Source organism: Amyelois transitella, chromosome 2 (assembly GCF_032362555.1).
Source record: "Amyelois transitella isolate CPQ chromosome 2, ilAmyTran1.1, whole genome shotgun sequence".
In the NCBI taxonomy this organism is placed as follows: Eukaryota; Metazoa; Arthropoda; class Insecta; order Lepidoptera; family Pyralidae; genus Amyelois; species Amyelois transitella.
Window position 1 is genome coordinate 2,266,456 of NC_083505.1, and position 19,678 is coordinate 2,286,133.

Consider the following 19,678-nt stretch of genomic DNA (forward strand, 5'->3'; position numbering starts at 1 on the left):
GATTTTACGTAAAGCGACTCCTGTCACACCTCCGCTACGTTTGCAGGAGAACCTAACACTTATTGGATCCTTGTATTTCAAACTTTTTATAAGTAGGTCGACACTTATCAAAAGTTTCAAATGGTTTTCTTGGAATCCTAACTTAACCTAACCTAACAAATCATTTTCAAACAGGGTATAAGGTGAGAAATCACACTTAAACCTAAATACGACCCTAAAGTATCTCGAAGTTTGAGGAAACAATTTTCCGAATATTCCAGAAAATGGATTGACAGAATATTCGACGGAATTGTGTGCCGAAATCGCTTATAAAAACTTTGTCGATGTAAATTAAAAAATGTAAAGAAAAGTATGTAACGGCTACGAGTATAGTAGGCAATATAATTATTTTATTTACCTCAAATATTATGTTTATGTTCCGTACTCTATTTAAAACCAAATGTAGTATTTTATCTAACTATCAAGCCTGTTAGTAAAATAAAATATTTCATCAATGCTGCTTTTCGAAACATATATTATTACATACATATTATTATTATATAAAATCACGCCTCTTTCCCGGAGGGGTAGGCAGAGACTACCTCTTTCCACTTGCCACGATCTCTGCATACTTCCTTCGCTTCATCCACATTCATAACTCTCTTCATGCCAGCTCGGCGGTTTCGGTTTCGTTTACATATACATATTATTAGAAGTCAATTAGGTATAAAATACCTAATTGAAATTTAAATATAATTACCTAACTTGAAATTCTTTCGGTGATAGTATCCTTTCACTATATGAATTTTAATTTCATCATTAACCCATGCAGATTATATGAAGATTATTATTTACAGATTATAGATATTCCTGTATATATATCTGTTTCCCTTTTACTTTGTACTCCGGAGCGACGAGAATGAGAAAAGTTTTTAAAACGAAACAATGCCCTGGTTTTATTCATTCCAGCGTATGATGGCTCGACTTGTCGAATTGACGCTTCAATATTTTGTGAGGTGCGTACGCCTTAAATACGTACATTATCAGTTTAAGAATCAACTACACATTCAGACAACTTACATGTAGCAACATCTATACCCCGTGTGGAGCCAAGAGCCTTGAAAAGACTTATAGACCACGTTCAGCTGTTGGCTCAATGATAGAATTGAGATTCAAATAGTGACATGTTGCTAGCCCATCAAGATCGATCCCATTATAATACTAGCTGTTTGCAGTAAGTGGGTTAAAATTAAATAATTATATCATTACCATAATAAATTTTGAGTACATTTCAGTTCGTTCATTGCCGGAAAAGAAGAATATTTACCATTGGTTCTATGAAAATCTGTATCTATTAAAATATTTTATTGTAACGAATGAGATTTCAATTCAGAATTTCATGTTTCAATTCAATGCTCTTAAGATAAAATCATTAATTATCATATTGATTTAAACGTTGAAATGAGATGGCGTAGGTAGTAAAAAAAAGTACCTTAAACACACGATTGAATATGTTCTTATGAAAGGCCTGGCTAACAGTAACTTAACCGACAGAAAAGAAGAAAAAATAATGATGATACCTTAGTTCTTTTAAAACACCAATCAAAAGACTGTATTCTTTATGTAAGTTTATATATATTTTATGTGTGTATGTTTATCATTAATTAATTTGTAATTATTAATTGATTATTGTAACGCATCCTCGATACTGTTAATTTTCCTTTTTATTTTGGTTGGCTGAAAGAAATCCCGATTGGGATGAACGCCATTGTACATATTCCTCTAAATCCAATGACTGTTAAATATTATGTTATGTTTCTTTTCATGTGCATTAATGAGTTTACAAATAAACAAGATGAAGGAATTAATCTCAAGGGTTTGATTTATTTAGTACGGTACTCAATCTATTATCCAAATAGAGATATTGCCGTGCCGTGTGGTTACCGGCACCAATAGAAAAAGAATAGGACCATTCCATCTCTTTCCCATGAATGTCGTCGCGATCACGACTAATGGATACGTTTATAAACTTCTTTTAGGCGACGGACTTGCAACCTGTCACTTTATATGAATCTCAATTCTTTTAGTAAGCCAAACAGCTGAACGTGGCCTATCAGTATTTTCAAGACTGTTGGCTCTGTCTACCCCGCAAGGGATATAGACGTGATTATATGTGTGTATGTATGGGATTTTGCATATGGTTTTAATATGATTATACAAATACGATAAATTCGGTCCACTGTCCAATATTTGGGCCACTTTGAATCAATATTGGTCCAATTCGTAACAATACCGGGTTTACAAATTAATTACTCTTTAATACCGCTAGGGTTCATTTTGGAATCTGGAATTCAGAGCTTACGTTTCATTATTTTCGATATAAAAATTATACAAATATGTATACAAAAAAATTGTAACACTAAATTGAAAAAATATTTCCTATGTACCTAACCTACCGAATTTACTCTTCAACAGTATTATCTTCTCCTTATCCTATCTGGAGTAAATATACGACAATAAATAATAGTCACAAGATTCAAAGACCACGTTTAGCTGAATATGGAATATAGGATATGTAATTGATCGATTGATGAAATGGTTATTGAAAACCTAAACTTCGTGACCTGGTTTTGCAAATCCAGATGGTTAGAATAACTTCTCATGTTGCCTATTTCGCTAACTCATACATATAAGTCGTTATGTATATTACATTACTGCTTGGAATTTGGAACAGTTCAAAACTTGGAAGCTTATGACTTTTCAACTTCGTCTTTATGAAATTCTATTGCTTGCTGAGCTTGGGGCATAGACAAGTGACTTTTGTTATAAGCTTTATTTACGCTCGTTTTAAGTATTTCTTTTAAATTAATTAATATTTTTGTGTGTAGATTTTAAAAGTCAATCAGGCTTGTTACCTTGGGATTGTCTCTCTGGGAGTTGAATCTCAATTCCATTATTATGCCATCCCAGGTGAACGTAACTTTTCAGTCTTGGCTCTATCTTCCCCATGAGTGATAGAAATGGGATATAATTATGACGTTTTGACAGCAATATAAACGTCTTTATTTTTTTTTACATCGCGATTAGCTGATTGGTATCCGCCATTTTTGTTGGCGTTATCTCTCCGACCAAGGACTCTAGGTAACTAACTGACTATAGGTCTGACTAACTGACAAGAAGTAAGTGTACTCGTATCTAAATGCTTGTTCAGCAAAAGGTAATCTTCGTGTTGTTCAATTATTGACCCTGTCTACCCCTTTAGGCATAAGAAAAAATATCAATGCCTACAGTGAATGTGGAGGAAAAGGTGGGAACGGGAAGGCCTAGACGAACGTATCTTGATCAAATTAAGGACGCCCTGGCAAAGGGTCAGGTCAAGAGTACCCGAAACCGCCGAGCTTGCATGAAAAGAGTTATGAATGTGGATGAAGCGAAGGAATGTATGCAGAGATCGTGGCAAGTGGAAAGGTGTAGTCTCAGCCTACCTCTCCGGGAAAAAGACGTGATTTTATGTATTTATGTATGTATCAATGCCTACCGGAAGCTACTTGGACACTCGTTTTCTAAATTGAAACACGTATCTACTTATGTCACAAAAACAATTAAGTCTAGGCTATTTCCGTAATCGGATTTTACGATCTGTATATACTAAAAGGCAAGCAAATGAAACAATCAGAAAACAGTTACAAACCACAGACGTTAGAACTATTAAGTGTGAAGTTTCTAGCAAGTGCGAATGCGAAAACGGCGATAAATCAACAAAATGGCGGACAGATGCTGTTTCGCGCCAGTTTAACTCGAAAGCTGTGTTTTATTGAAATTTCGCGGTTTAATGACTGGTGCCGTAGTTTTGTGGTCATGTTTTAAAATACAAATCGTTCTATATTCGAATTTGTTTTTTCTTTTCAGTTGGTAATGTTACCATTAATGATTTTTTTTTACTTAATGTACTTACAACGATTATATTGATGCCTAGACTACCAGATTTTGGCTTTTGGCTTTAAATTCGAATCGCACATTTTGGGTACAAGGAGAAAATGACTTATTATTTCGTATACTCACTACTATCAAACAAAGGTTATCATGCGAATTCTTTTTTTTTTGTAACGGTACAACAAATACGTATCGGACTTATTTTAACAGCTCCTTTCATTATACATTATCCTGGAGTTACGCAGCCTATATTTGGTACATTCCCATGGGACGCATCTTCGAGATACGGCTAGGCTAAATATAGGCCTCGAAACAGTATTTTCCTGAAGTAATTTATTTACCTGAATTTTCCGCTAGCCATCTTAGTTTTTGTACAGACTTAAAGGTTTCGAGCAAAAAGTCGACTTTTCCGAGCGCTTTCCGCGACCCCATCCGGGTCATTTTGTTTTCATTATCCCCACAAACGGCCGGTAGAGGGAGGGAATTTACGAGACTCGACTCTCGACCCTAATTTAAATACATTAAGGTCCTTGTGCACATTGGGCAGTATACTTGGACAGTGTGCTTGGACAATACTGGCCAAAGACCTAGATGGTGGTTCGTTATTTATATTTTAAATCTTGTAAATAGTGGTCACTTTCTAATTTAGTTGGAAAAGTGGTAATATTCTGGTTTTATAATTGACAATAATTGGACACTAGTTACAGATAAATATAAAAAAATAGTATATAATAAAAAAACCATATTTACATATATAAACAAGATTCATATATTGAAGAAGCATAGAGAAAGGTGATGAGGATGTGTCACGTCACCACTCGCTGTTCAATAAAGATTGAAAAAAAGTCGATAACAAACCTTATTTGTAAAAATCTGGATTAGAAAACAATAGCAGAAAAAAATGTGTCAAAAGAGGACGCAATGACAGAGTGAGTTTGATTTGAGGAGAAAGAGTATAGCTACTTCAAAGCTTCGTACATAAGATGGAACAAATTAAAGCAGACGGAAAATTCAAACTATTAATAAAGCGTTACCAACATAAAAAAATAACAATAATTTTCTAAAAGCTGACTTGTGTCTATATTACTTGCCCAATGTATAAATGCCTTACAAGTCGTAAAGGCGCCGCCCTGTTCATAGTACCTACTTGGTTGTCGTACGAAAGTTTTTTTTTTTAAACCGAGAGTAAATTTGCTCAACTTATTTTTAAAAAGCATATTGTAATGAATGCTCTTTTACTTTTTAACGTGTAACCTTTGTGAAGTTGTAATAATATTCTTATCTTTAAAGTGATTAGGTGATTTCCACTGTTATGTATGCTAGAGGATTTTGATTGTTATCTTAATAATTTATCGTAGATTTTATAAGTAGCAATTCTTCCGAAGTTCTCTATTAAAATACAAACGATTGATTAAAAGCCTATACTCGTATTATTATAAACAAACATACATATAATTACGTCTATATCCCTTGCGAGCTAGGCAGAGCTCACAGTCTTGAAAAACCAATAGGCCACGATTAATTGTCTGGCTGAGCTTCAAATAGTGACAGGTTGCTAGCCCGTAGTCTTAAAGAAGAATCCCAAGTTAATTAGTCTATCCAGTAGTCGCCTATTACGACATCCATCCTACGGGAGCTGGAAGGGATAAAGAAGTGATATGTGTGCGAGTAGGTACAGTGGAGTGTGCGAGTGGGTGCAACAGGAAACACGTAGAGATGAGAGAGAGAAAGTGAGAGAGATGTTTGCAAGTACATAGCAGAGACGTCCTTGCTCTGTGGCTTATTCTATATGTCAAATTAGTTATCGCCAATGTTGATTCACATTTTATCGTTCAAAGATGAAATGTCGCATCATTCCGCGTCACTGGTCACAAACGAAGTCATTAGAAGCGGAATTGGCAGAACTTCCAACATTACCGAGTCTGTCAGGGACTGACGCAGATGTAGTTGGTTATAGAAATTGGCGCTTCGTTTTTGTTCCATTTTTGAATGGTGCAAGAAGAAAATTCACGCTAAAATTCATTATCCGCGTAAATGATAAAGACTGATTACAGAGTAATTGAGAAATTTCATTACAATCTCTGTAGTTTTGAAGTGGTCAGAAATTTTATCAAATCTGGAAGAATTTTACATCCATCTCTTCCTTATTGCTCTTATTTGAATGAGATGGGGAAAAGAAATGGTTATTCGCCTTAATTTTTTGATTTTTGACAACGATGTTGGCTTTAGCCCGGTAAAACACATTTGACATATCTAGTATTTTATGAAATCTACGTCTGTCTACAGTAGTGTCGTGTCATCGCGTGTCACCTATAGCTAGGTAACGTGACTCCAAATGTGCTATGATGTCTTTATTAAGAAATTTATATAGTTTATATCATTCGCTCGTTTCTGTATGACATGATGGTTAATTTTTATATTTCAAAGGCATTCTCGGATTAGGAGATTCTACTTTTAGGCGACGGGCCAGCAACCTATCACTATTTAAATTTCAGTACCATTATAAATCCATACAGACGAACTTGGCCCATCAGTCTTTCAAGACTATTAGCTCTGTTTACCCCGCAAGGGATAAAGACGTTATAACATGTATGTATGAATGAATGTAAATAAAATCATGTTTCAATTTTTTCATGCAAACTCGTGGATTTAGGGTACTCTTGACCTGATCTTTCAACAAGACTACCTCTATTTGATATAGGTACCTACGTATGTCTATACCTTTCTCTTCCATTATGCCGATTTACACTCGCCTTATATAATTCCTTTTATATCTGTTTATATACCTGAAACTTCATTGAGGCTTTAAATTACAAAAAGTAAATTGCACCTTTGAAACAAACATACAATTTAAACTTTTCACCATAAACTGGGGTATTTTCTGTCTCGTGATTGTTGCGTGCCAAGCAAGTATTTGGTATCAGGAACTGGTATCAATACCAAGGGGTGCCGGTGTAAGCAAGGGTTTATATTGAAACTTGTTATATTGTAAAACATCTGCTGAGACGGTATGTAAATTTGTTTGTATTATATTGTAGTAAATCTACATTACTATTACTCGGCCACAATCTTAATGTTTGCCCGAAATATTCTATAGCTATTACATTTATTAAAATTTTAAATTATAAACAAAACGTAATGGCTAAAAATAGTTCTCAAAAAAATGTTTTTTTTTTTATTTTTTAAATAAACTACGACCTTTTGATTTAAAGTTTCGTGACATTGTGATGAAGTCACAACAATATTGTGATTTGTTGTTAAAAAAGTGGGTTAGTATGTAACGCAAGAAAAATACGCAGCTTCTGGATTTCAAACTCTTAAATACCAGAGATATTAAATAACATCAACAAAACGAAAATTGAGCCGTGAAAACGAACCCGTGTTAGCTCAAAAATCTAGTTCGGAATTTAAAATTTAAATTTCACGCTCTATCCTTGTTCGAAAAATTTAAAATTGCTACCAACCTTTTTTAAGTCCTTGTTATTATCAGGGTCATCAGCTTTCCTCTTCTCGCACGATAAAATACAGTTTTTGACTGTCTCTTTTTCACCCTGTAACAAAAGAGACGGCAGATATTAAATTTTGTGAAAGTAATATTCGGAACGCAATATTCGTTTTTAGTGCTGAATAATACCATGATACAAGAATGAAGTTTATGGAGAATATTTTTACAGTTTTACACGTTACAGCGTTAACGTGATTTGCGGATCAAGATTCAAAACTGAATGGGTATGACTTTTGTAAGAAGGTGTATTGAAAGCTTTTTGTTATTTTATTCCCATTGCACTGAGCGTGGAAAGTGTCGAGCTCAAGGAGGTTTTTTATTTAATAATAGAAATTACAATAAGATTTACTTAAATGAGTGTTGTCTATTTATTTTAATTTAATTATAGGCTGGATTTTATTTATTTCAAGCAGCAGCCGCTTTTTTTATATAGGTTTTAATTGTGGTAGATCTTAAGAGTTTTTGGCCTGGTGACACATGCCTGTGTTTATTATGTTTCTATTGCGTTTTTCCAAAATATTCAAGAAAAGAGACGCAGGAATATAAACAATCCGAATGAAAGAACTCTGCATTAAATCATACAATTAAATACGTGTCGCGTACAATAATTCGCTAGGAACTAGCAAGACCCATCCTATATTAGTACAAAGTAGTATAATAGAACCTTTATTTAGCCATTCCATTCAATTCTATCCTACCTCTGAACCTTAATATAACGCAATAATTCAGTGCTCTATAGAGGAAGGTAACCTTAATTTCGTCAATATATCCAATACCCGAATACGTTTGGGATATTCCATTAGTCCACGTGTTTCTGAGTTATTGCATTAATATAGAATTTCATTTATCCTGAATCCCCTGGAGGGCGGCATTCTTCGACCATTCCTATCCCTTAGGGTTTTGGAGGTGCAATATTAATAGAATAAGCTTCCGCGTGTAAGAATATCTGCGCTAATTTTAGAAAGTATTTGTGTAGATACTAAGGATATTATTAACATTTAATTTGAATATTTCGAATAATTTAATAGCAAAGATTAAGTTATTATAATTAAGTTCATTACCAATAGTTCGACCCGCGAACGTATCTCGGACAAAAACACAATTTGTAACTAAACTTTGACCTTTTTGATGACCTATTAATCGAGTAAAAACTAAACGTATTTTTATTCTAGTTGCCAAAGAGAACAAAACCGGCAATCAAACAAACTAAACAAACAAATTGACGAACGCTGCTTTACAATTAGCGCGGGAAAACTCACAAAACGTTGATTGGCTGTGTCAATAAACGCGCCATGTTGGTCATGTGCGCGCCATTTCAAATAGGGAAGGTGAAATTTTGTTCTTTTTTCTCATATTTTTTTTTTTGCCAGTGATAAATAGTTTTTAGTTTAAATTGGGTACATACGAACAAATTTATGACACATAGTATCTATGTATAATGTAAAACCTATGACCAAATTTCTCTCTCATTAAAAGGTTTTTGTGGTTGCCTGGAAGAGATTGCATAATACAATAAGGCCGACTTTTGTATATAACGATAAATTTATTGCTATAATTTTATGTGTAATAAAGGGTATAACTATCTACCTCAAATTTAGGGTGTGTCATCCTGTCACGATTTTATATATTTTTTGATCAAGTATTTTACTACAGAACGAGAAAATACTTAAGAAGGACTTAAAGGGCTTACGAACTTTTTAATCAGTTAACCAAGCTCAAATAGAGAGTAAGTGAAAAGTTAATAAACGCTTGCTCACAAAGATTTTAACTACAGAGTACAGTCGGGCAGAAAAAGACGTGACTACATTAAGGTCAGACGTATTTATATGGACGAGAGGTTAGTTTTATCTGCCATTTGCTGTACGATATTTAAATTTTCGTATACAAAAAGCGTGCCACAAAGCAATAAAAAATAGTCACGCCTATCATGACGGATTTCAGTGTTCTGTGGAGGCACGCGAACAAGGCTAAATGGTGGTAAATGATGGCGGCAATCGATCAACTTCTTGAAAAATATAATATGACTGAGATATTGGGCAAGATATGATAAATGGTGGGGTCGTTTAACGTATTAGCTATTTTATTTTGGAATTAAAATAGTTATAAACATAATTTCTGGACAGATTACACATATTGAGTTAGCGCCTCTAAGTAAGTTCGAGACTTGTGTAACGTGTATTATATTTAATAATATATACTTTTTATAAACCCAATGATACTATATTAAATAATAAATACTTTTTAATAGAGAAACAACCAATTCCTAGGTCAATCAGATAATGTTCCTTTCTCATCATGGACCAGGATTCGAACTCAAGACTTTCAGTGTCACAGACAAGCGCACTACCGCTCCGCCATAGAGGCCACATGACATAAATAGTATGTCTTCTTAAAATAATATACACCTTTGTCACATTTTTAAAACCTCAAACGAATTGAAGGCCACAACGCACAAACCGCATCGCTGGGTCTACAATCTAGTGATGTATAAAGAAGAAACTTCCCTAAATTCCCGCGGAAATAGAAATTTCCCATTTCACACGAACGAAGCCGTGGGCATAGTACTCTAGTTCAGAAAAAAAATTAAAACTATTAAATCCTATTAAAATCAAGAATATAAATAAAATATATCAGGGATAATTAAGTATATTATTAAATTACCCGCTTTGCTGAAAATGAAATGAACACTCTTAAAGTTGAACCGATATGTGTTACACACATAAATCTTAAATACACAACCCATCTTTTATGGACAGTTGAGTACTGAATGTGGTATAAACTGTGAAACATTTCAATGACAGTCAATTGTAAACCACGTTATGACGTCTACGATCGATAATGCTACGAGACTCTACGCCGTAGACCGCTACGGTGCTACGACGATCAAAACATTTCTATTGCAGACATTCTATCTAGCTAGACCATGTATGACCAAAGTGTGAGTTCCTAAAATTGCAATAGAGAACAAGAATTGCAGAAAATGGTGACAAATCGACTTCTTTTCGAAACTGTATCATTCTTAATCCGCAGTGATAATTATAAAGTACATATAATAAGTATACAAAATTAAACTCATCAGTATCATAATTAAAAATACTTTTTGATTTATCACTGTTTTTATCACAACAGTATACTCCACAATAAATATCAATGACATCGATAGTGTTGTGACACGTGTGCACGTAACAAATTGAAAATACCTTTCTTTGAACATATTTATTCATCTTTTGAAACGTTTGTAGTGAATCCGTGCGTTATTTGTATAAGCTGTTATTCCCTGATAGAGATCTAACATCATTTTTTACTTCAATAGGTAGAAATTATCAGTAGTTCGGTTTTTTATGCGGTGAACCACGCCGCGACCACGTTTTTGACCTATTCACGGAATTTCTATAATAGTGGCGGAAAATTGATGTAATTCATTTGTGTATCGTGCGGTTCCTGGTGCAAACAGAAAATAAAAGAATAGGGCCACTCCCATCTCTTTCCCATGGATGTCGTAAATGCCGACTAAGGGATAGGCTTACACTTAAACTAGAGATTCTACTATGAATAGATACTACATAAAATAAGAATGAATTCAGAGTTCAATACAAATTTAAACAAAGTTTCCTTCAGTCTCTACGAGACTGCATGATCTGTCTACCCCGCAAAGGATATAGAAGAGACTATATGTATGTAAACAAAATTTTAATCGACTTCTAATTAAAGTGCAATTTAATATACAAGACATACATATTTACGTCAAAAGTTTACGTTTACGTTACGTTTTTATCTTACGTGGTAGACAGAGCCAATAGTCCCAAAAAGACTTGAAGGCCACGTCCAGTAGATGGCGTAGTCATGGAAATGAGAAAGATATAATAGAAAATTTGTTTATTTACGCAATTAACTACTTTGTTATTGAGAACTTCTGTCACGAAATTAATATCGTCATTGAATTCGATGTAATTCCGATCTTTCGTTATAAAAACTCATTAATATTCCGAAAACTTTTAATTGAATATTGGGTGACCCGAGTCAAAATAAATCGACTATGGATAGCTTTAGCACAAATCAGTGTCAGTACAGAAATAAATCATTGAATTTCAATTAGGTACATTAGTTACAAACTTAACTAGTTACTTACGGGGTAGACAGAACCGATAGTCTTAAAAAGATAGGCCACGTTCAGCTGTGTGGCTTAATAAGAGATTCAAATTGTGACAGGTTGCTAGTCCATCGCCTGAAAAAAGTATCCCTTTTTCGCCTTTTACGACATCCATGGGAAAGAGATGGAGTGATCCTATTCTTTTTTGTATTAGTGCCGGGAACCACACGGCACTTGAAAGAGAGAGTAACCACAGAATAAATGATGACCTACAAATGATAATTCGTTTACTAGTCTGTCAGTAGGAGCTTGCTTTCTGTACCAAACTTTGATTTGTACCTAAAAAGTTGTCCACGATGACAAATTGTGATAAATTATGAACAAATAGGCTAACTCTTTGAGTAGAAATTCTTTCTTAACTTTGGGCCCGACAGATAAATTTTAAGTATTCTTTGAAAATGCTGAAATATACAACACTTTAGTGCCTGTGTGGGGTAAATGAGAAAAGGTAAAGACGAGAGAGAAAAAGTTATGTTGAAGAAATTTAATTAGATACTCTTTTAAAGCAGAAATCAAGGTCAATTTGCATACATGTAGTCTTGTCTATATCCCTTGCGGGGCAGACAGGGCCATCAGACTTCAAAAGACTGATACACCTCGTTCAGCTGTATGGCTCAATGATGGAATTGAGATTAAAATAGTGATAAGTGCCACCTTTTACGACATCCACGGCAAAGATATGGATCTTCCTTTTCTAAACTGCCGGTAACAAGAATAATATAATGTATGAAGAAGTGATAAAATAATACCTCGGAAGTGATAAATATTTTAGTAAATTAAACCAGTGAGCTTGCAGAATAGACTCATGTATGTGGATGAAGCGAAAAAAGTATGCAGGAATCGTGGCAAGTGGAAAGATGTAGTCTCTGCCTACCCCTCCGGCAGAGAGTTTTCATTTTACGTATGTATGTATAGGTCATAAGACATTGGTGGAGTATCTTGTTTCCCTTCTTGCTTTTTACATTTCCACACAGAATAACTAGAATAAATCGCATCGCGTCGCGTCGCATCGTGTCGTCTAGTCCGTTCTAAACTTTTAAAAACACAGTACCTGTTTTATATCTTGTGATAACAAAGTAGACTCAAGTTTACTTCAGAAAATGTAACTTTGTAACGCTTTAAGCTTTTAATCTCGGCATGAGCTTGAGAGCTTTAGGAGAGTGGTTTTACGGCAAAATATCATCTCATTTTAACTCTTAGTTAAGGCATATTAAATTTGATACTTGCTGAGTAAAAACAGCTTAATTAAAAAAATATGTAATGTGGTTAGCCTTCTAAGCATTCTGTGAACATTATCTACAAACTGCATATAAATAATGAACTCCTTTCTATAGAGTATCTATTACATAGACATACATAGATACATCCCTGCATCACGCCTGTTTCTATGGAAAATATAACTAAATTATCTATTGTTTTATTTTAATTGAGAATTTTTCTTCTCGTTTAAACATGGAAGAAGTAATTCTTATTTTGGCGATGGGCTGGATGTAGTAAACTGGCTGATGGAGTAAGCTGTCACTATTTTAATCTTAATTCGTCAAATTCAAACGTGGCACACAGATTTTTCGAGACTGTTTGTACTCTTCTTTAGCTTCGTTTACATACTTAAAAGTTATAACTATTTAAAAAAACCATAATATTTGAACTAAATCAGTCACATCAGCATGTAAATAACACAGACGTGAAGTACTCAAGTAGAAACTAGGCAATAAAACTGTTGACTTCACTCCTGTTTCAAACTAAACTCATAAAACATTTATATGCATATTGCTATGCAAATATTGCTAGGCGTTTCAACTGCGGCAGTCATGTGGAAATAGAATATTTCTACCGTTATGATTGTGAATTGTGACTATTTCATATTAGCTTTTGCTTAAGGTTTTGAATTCATCATTCTTTTTTTATATTTATTTTAATGCAGTTTCTGATTTGCATAATAGTCGAATTGACGATTTTCATTCAATTTCCTCTCGCTTGCAACACAAACAAAACATCGCTACAAATGAAGACATGAGAGAAACAACCACGTTTCTATCACTGTCAGAATCAACAAGTCAGCTGTAAAGAGCTCGCTGAACCTGCAATAGACAAATAGTCTGTCGAGTTAGTATTCCAATTTTAAATTCGAATCCCTGTCCATATTCGGAGCGCTATTTTTAACCCGACCTCAAACCAAAGAGTTTTTTTTTATAAATTTCACGTGTCGCTGTTGGTGCGACTTTTTGACGGGAAACCTTTCGCCAAGTTCTTTGTGATTAAATATTTTCACAGAAATCTTTGACTATAGGTAGTTATTATTTTAATATTGCAAGAAACATAATCACTTAATGAAATCGTGAGTTAAGTGTTAGAATCATGGAATTTTAATTATTCTCCAGTTCGGTATATGTTAACGATATCAAAAAGTCCCGAAGAGGGCATTGGATTAATATTGATATAAGTACTTTTTACTAGATAGAAGAAAATGAAAACCGACTGGAATGGAGACGAAATAAATAAAAATAGGCACAAAAATCAGAGAAAACATACACACGGTGTAGTGACGTAACTGTATATGTATTTAGTTAATCTAACAAGTACACAATAAAACTAAAGAATCTTTCGGGCATATGACACACAATCAGGCTATGCCATACGAAGCCTACAAGCCTTCCCATCTTTTCCAATCAGTATATTGGTTAAGAAAACATACAACTATTTACTCGTCCTCGACTTGAGCCTGTTTAAATAAAACCTGACCCATATTTTCGTACCAATAAAATGTTTGTGCTCAAATTGTTCTACCCTAGTAGCTTTTCCATTTAAGAATTTTCAAATAAGCGGTCGTCTAACATGCCAGTGATATGAAAATTTGATACATGAAAGTAAAAATAAAAAAAGCTATAACTATTCGTTTAAATAAATTCGAATACCTTTCTGTTCCTATTATTTCTATTTAACATCGCATTATCATTTGCTGAATTTGTATATATATTATCAGCAAATGATAATGTAACGCCTTCTACATACATGCATAAATACATATAATCACTCACGTCTATATCTCTTGCGGGGTAGACAGAGCCAACAATCTGGAAAATACTGATAGCCACGCTCAACTGTTTGGCTTGATGATAGAATTGAGATTCAAATAGAATCAAGTTTATAAGCCTATCCTTTAATTGCCTTTTACGAAATCCATGGAAAACAGATAGAGTGGTCCTATTCTTTTTTTTTATTGGTGCCGGGAAACAAACGGCATATCGCCTTGAAACATATTCCTGACTAAAATCCGAGACAAGAAGAGAAGATTGTCTATTCTCTGCCCGAAAATACAGGACCTTATTACATACAAAAACATTATTACGAAACAGACGGTTTTACAAACCTCATATATCTACCATCAAATAAAGAATGTATTGAGATGTTTCTAGGCGCGAAAAATCCCAATATACACCCTAAGCCCATCGCATCAATCCAACATTCGCGTAATAGGAATTTTATTAATCGTAAATTCCTGTCTAATTTCCCCCCCATTTTATAACTGTGGGTGTTTTATCCTCGCGAAATGGCGAAATTGCGGGCGCGGCGTATGCTATTATAGTCTTTATTTAAGAGTAATAAATTTTCACTTTAATACTGCTCCGAGTTACTTTATGTAGCAACTAACAAGTCACACCGATTTGTAATAATAAAAAAAAACAGCATTTCTTTAACTGTAGGTAGGTATATTATTTTTCTGCAACTGAACATCAATAAACGAATATAATAAATATTTTGTACTGTGTGGTTCCCGGCGTTTTAGAATAGGACCACTAAATATATCTTTCCCATGATACTCGTATAACGATTTTTAAGTGATATGAAGATTCCTTATTTCATGTTATTAGGCATTTTTGAATCACCCTCTAGCAACTTATTATGATTTTTATTGTAGCTTACTATTTACTTTTTACGTTAACAAAATATCAGCTCATTATTCTTGTTAACAGTGGCTATAGCAAATCCGGCGCGTGATTAATGATTGTGAACGGAAAATATGCATATTTCAACGCCGTCTGCCAGGGAGGCGTTGTCACTGTACTGTATTTATATTTATAACTAGTTTTAGCACATATCTTCGTAACTTTGTGCCGTGTGGTTTCCGGCACCAATAAAAAAAAAAGAATAGGACCACTCCCTCTCATTCACATGTATGTCGTACAAGGCGACTAAGGGCTAGGCTAGGCTTATAAACATGAGATTCTTCTTTTAGGCGATGGGGTAGCAACCTGTCTCTATTTGAATCTCAATTCTACCATTAAGCCAAACAGCTGAACGTGGCCACTTAGTCTTTTTAAAACTATTGGCTCTGTCTACCCCGCATGGGATTTAGACGTGAATGTATGTATGTATGTCTTTGTAACGGTGGGAGTTTTCTGAAAAAAAAAAATAACCGCTACTACAGTTGGTTCGGTCTATCCCTGAACTTAATTGAGATTTCATGGAAAATTTATGAGGTTTTGGTTCCGATGCTAACATCTGTTTTTTTTTCTTTAAAATATATATACTTAATTACTTTATAGTTTGTAGTATGGATTCCAAATATATACATACATATAATTATATTTGTTAATTGGATTTCCGAAATTCACAAAACTTGTGTTTGTTTATTTGTAAACTCTTTGCACAAAACAAAAATTAAATCATACAGTTCTTGGAGTTAAAAAATACATCCACTGGCGGACTTATCCCAATTGGGATTTCTCATCGTGTGTGTTGGTTACTGGAGACTCCTCAGCAAAAAATGGTTGTCCAGGAGACTCTTTCCTTTCCCTAGTTATTTAACTCACCTACCACCTACACTTAAGCATACATACATACCATCACGTCAGTCTCCCATTGGGGTAGGCAGAGACTATGAATTTCCACTTGCTACGATCCTTACAGACCTCTTCCGCTTCCTCCACATTCATTACTCTTTTCATGCATATTCGATGATTACGGGTACTCCTAACATCTCCCTTTTTTAAGACATTCGAAATTCGGTCCTTAAAAGTTCGACGAGGCCGGCCCTGTCCCATTTTCACAGTCAGCCTTATAAATTCCTTAAGGATAGTCGGGCACAAAATACAACAATTACCAACATATGTCAATTTTCTAAAAATAAGTGTACGTAGGTACCTATTACCTATATGGGAATGTACGTAAACACGGGTATTTAAATGGATATCCAAGAACCAGTTACTTAGAAAGGCCCATTGTAGGTCAAGATCATATGTCACACGCTTGTGTGATATGCAAAGGCTCATATACATTGTGCCGCGCGCTGGATAAAAATGTATTTTTATTCTTAGCCATAAGTACAGTCGCCATCAGATAAATTTGAATCCATATAGTTTCGGTGTGGACAGGAGGTAATTTTTCTGCAGGACTGTACATAATTTAATTCATTACCTTTTAGTTGACTAGTCAAATTATTTTGGACAAACGGATGAATTATATTTATTAAAAGCTTTTAATACAATGCACAATGTTTGGAATGATATAACATTTATGTCCTATCATTGCAAACCTATATCACAGTTACTGTAAACTTAAATATTTATTTGACGCTCTAGGTATTTTATTTACATATATACATACAAGAAAATTAAGCCTCTTTTCCGGGGGGGAAGGCAAAGACTACATCTTTCCACGATCTCTGCATACTTCTTTCGCTTCATCCAAATTCGTAACTCTCATCATGCAATCTCGGCGGTTTTGCCAGGAAGTCCTTAATTTGATCAAGATACGTTCGCCTAGGCCTTCCCACTCCTAACTTTCCATTCAAACCCTTCTTGCATATTTACTTAGTCAACCTGCTTTCATTCATCGTCTTTTGTATTTGGTTTTCAAAAATATGATCCTCCAGAGTCGACTTGAAAATATTCATCATATTAATTCTAAGTAATCATGTACACATTTACAAAACATGTTGCTGGCTAAACTTGGCCATTTGATAAATTTGCCAGGAGTCATAAGGTCTATTGTACATTCAGACGCGGACTGTTTTGAGAAATATATTAAACTTGTACGTAGCGTATTTGTATAAGTGTGTACTAACCTTAATACGCATCTGTTTACTGAGGGCTTAAGGTCGAAGGTTAATGTGAGGTAAGTGACTCAGTGCCATTTTGATAAGTCAAATTGGTATCTTGTTTCTTAAATTAAAGGTCATTGCTAGGTAATACTTGATTTTGTTATATATAGTTCATAGGGAGAGCTTAATTTTACATCTGCAAGAAGATAAAACAATTTAATGTAATTATTAAGTCCAAACAGCCCGAGCAAAGGGCACTACGGCCACGTTCAGGCGTAAAGGATGGAATTTAGAAATATTTGAGTTTGTTTGTTTGTTTCAACGCGCTAATCTCAGGAACTACTGGTTCGAATTGAAAAATTCTTTGTGTTTAATAGACCATTTATCGAGGAAGGCTTAAGGCTATATAACATCACATTACAACTATAAGGAGCAAAGAAATTATGGAAAATGTGAAACAAACGGTGAAAATTATTCCTCCTTGAAGCCTTCAATGATGCCCAAAAACACGCGGACGAAGTAGCGAGTACAGCTAGTATAAATATAAAATTATCCTACAGAATTGGTTAAAGTATAATTTTAATTCTTGTCTTTTCAATTGTGGTCTTTCAGTCTTTTCAAGACTGTTGGCTCTGTCAACCCCGTAAGGGATATAGACGTGATGATATGTATATATAATTTTAATAAACGAAAGTGTTATCCCAGCGAAGTCCTAGGGCTCAAATTGTATGAGCAGATGAGCCAATGGCGTGGTACACTCAGCTTACAAAATCGATGACTCAATCAGGGCGAATGAAGACTCAGCCAGTTGAAATTACGCGTTTCAGATGTCAAAATTGCCTCTTACCGAACTTAATGAGGACCCGTCGTGGTAAGTGGCGTAAAATATGAGCGAGGGAACATCGAAATAGATGCTTCTTCTTAAATGTATGTAAGAGCTAACTTTTGTCGGTGGAGTTAAATGGAGCGATCTCCATTCATCTCTTTTTTCCGCTATTTTTATTTGTTGGTGCATTTATTTTTTCTTTTATCTGATCTAAATAGACATTTTATTTTTGGTCTTTCTCTTTCCATTAATATGTCCTTCGACTAGGATTGTTTTAAAATAATAGTTAAAAAGAAAACTAAAAAACTACGCTTTTATTGCTAATCAAACTAAAAAATAGAAAATAAAAATTAATGACAAAGGAATTATAAAACAGTAGTAGCAAGTCGAACAATCAGTTATAGTCAATTACCTCCGATTAAAATTATAACAAAATTAAATTTATAAACAAAACAATTTAAATCAGACTAAAAAACGTGGGGTGCCTGATGTAGTTAATATTAAAATCATTCTATTAGCATATATTTATGACAAGAGAGTTATGAAAATGAAGTAAAATGCACCCCACGCTTTTTACTCCGATTAAAATTGTTTTGTTTATAAATTTAATTTTGTTTTCTATTTTTTAGTTTGATTAGCAATAAAAGCGTAGTTTTTAGTTTTTTTTTTAACTATTATTTATTTTCTATTTTTTAGTTCGATTAGCAATAAAACGCGTAGTTTTTTAGTTTTTTCATACAATTATTTTTTGGAAGTTAACACTTCTAGTATAACTATCTTACTAGAAAAGACTTTCGCAACCATGCGCCCATCGCCGGAGGTTTTCACAACTAACTTTCTTAAAGTTATATGTGGCCTGATTGGATTAAATCTCATAATATTCTCATCATCATGATTCTTTTTTACGTCTTTTTAACGTTACAGAAATAAGATGTTGGAACTAGATATTAGCTAGGCTATGTAGAAATTGTGCGAGAGAGCAGCCATATTTTAATTTTTTTTATTGTATTATTTTATTTTTAGTTTATTATTTAATTTTCCACGTTGATGCCCACGGAAGACCAGCGTTGTGGTTTATACCACGACAAATGCTGAGTGCCATTTTGGTACAAAATTTGTTATAGATTAAGGTTTCTGTTCTTGATATATTATTGTGTACTAAATAAACATTTTTTCTTTCTTTCTTTTTTTCTTTCAAATTCTGGTCTACGCAGACGAAGTCGCTGCTCCGAGCTGGCTATT

The 19,678-nt window shown here is 34.1% G+C and overlaps 1 protein-coding gene across 3 annotated transcripts in view; it reads right to left on the reverse strand.

Annotated features, from left to right (window-relative positions):
• The window catches only part of LOC106142970 (pseudouridylate synthase RPUSD2), a 332,895-nt gene that overhangs the window by 22,384 nt on the left and 290,833 nt on the right, over positions 1–19,678 (reverse strand). For all 3 annotated transcript variants that reach the window (XM_060945876.1, XM_013344931.2, XM_060945912.1), the window contains one exon: positions 7,377–7,463. In XM_060945876.1, the coding sequence (XP_060801859.1) occupies positions 7,377–7,463 (87 nt within the window). The remainder of the gene's footprint in view (positions 1–7,376; positions 7,464–19,678) is intronic.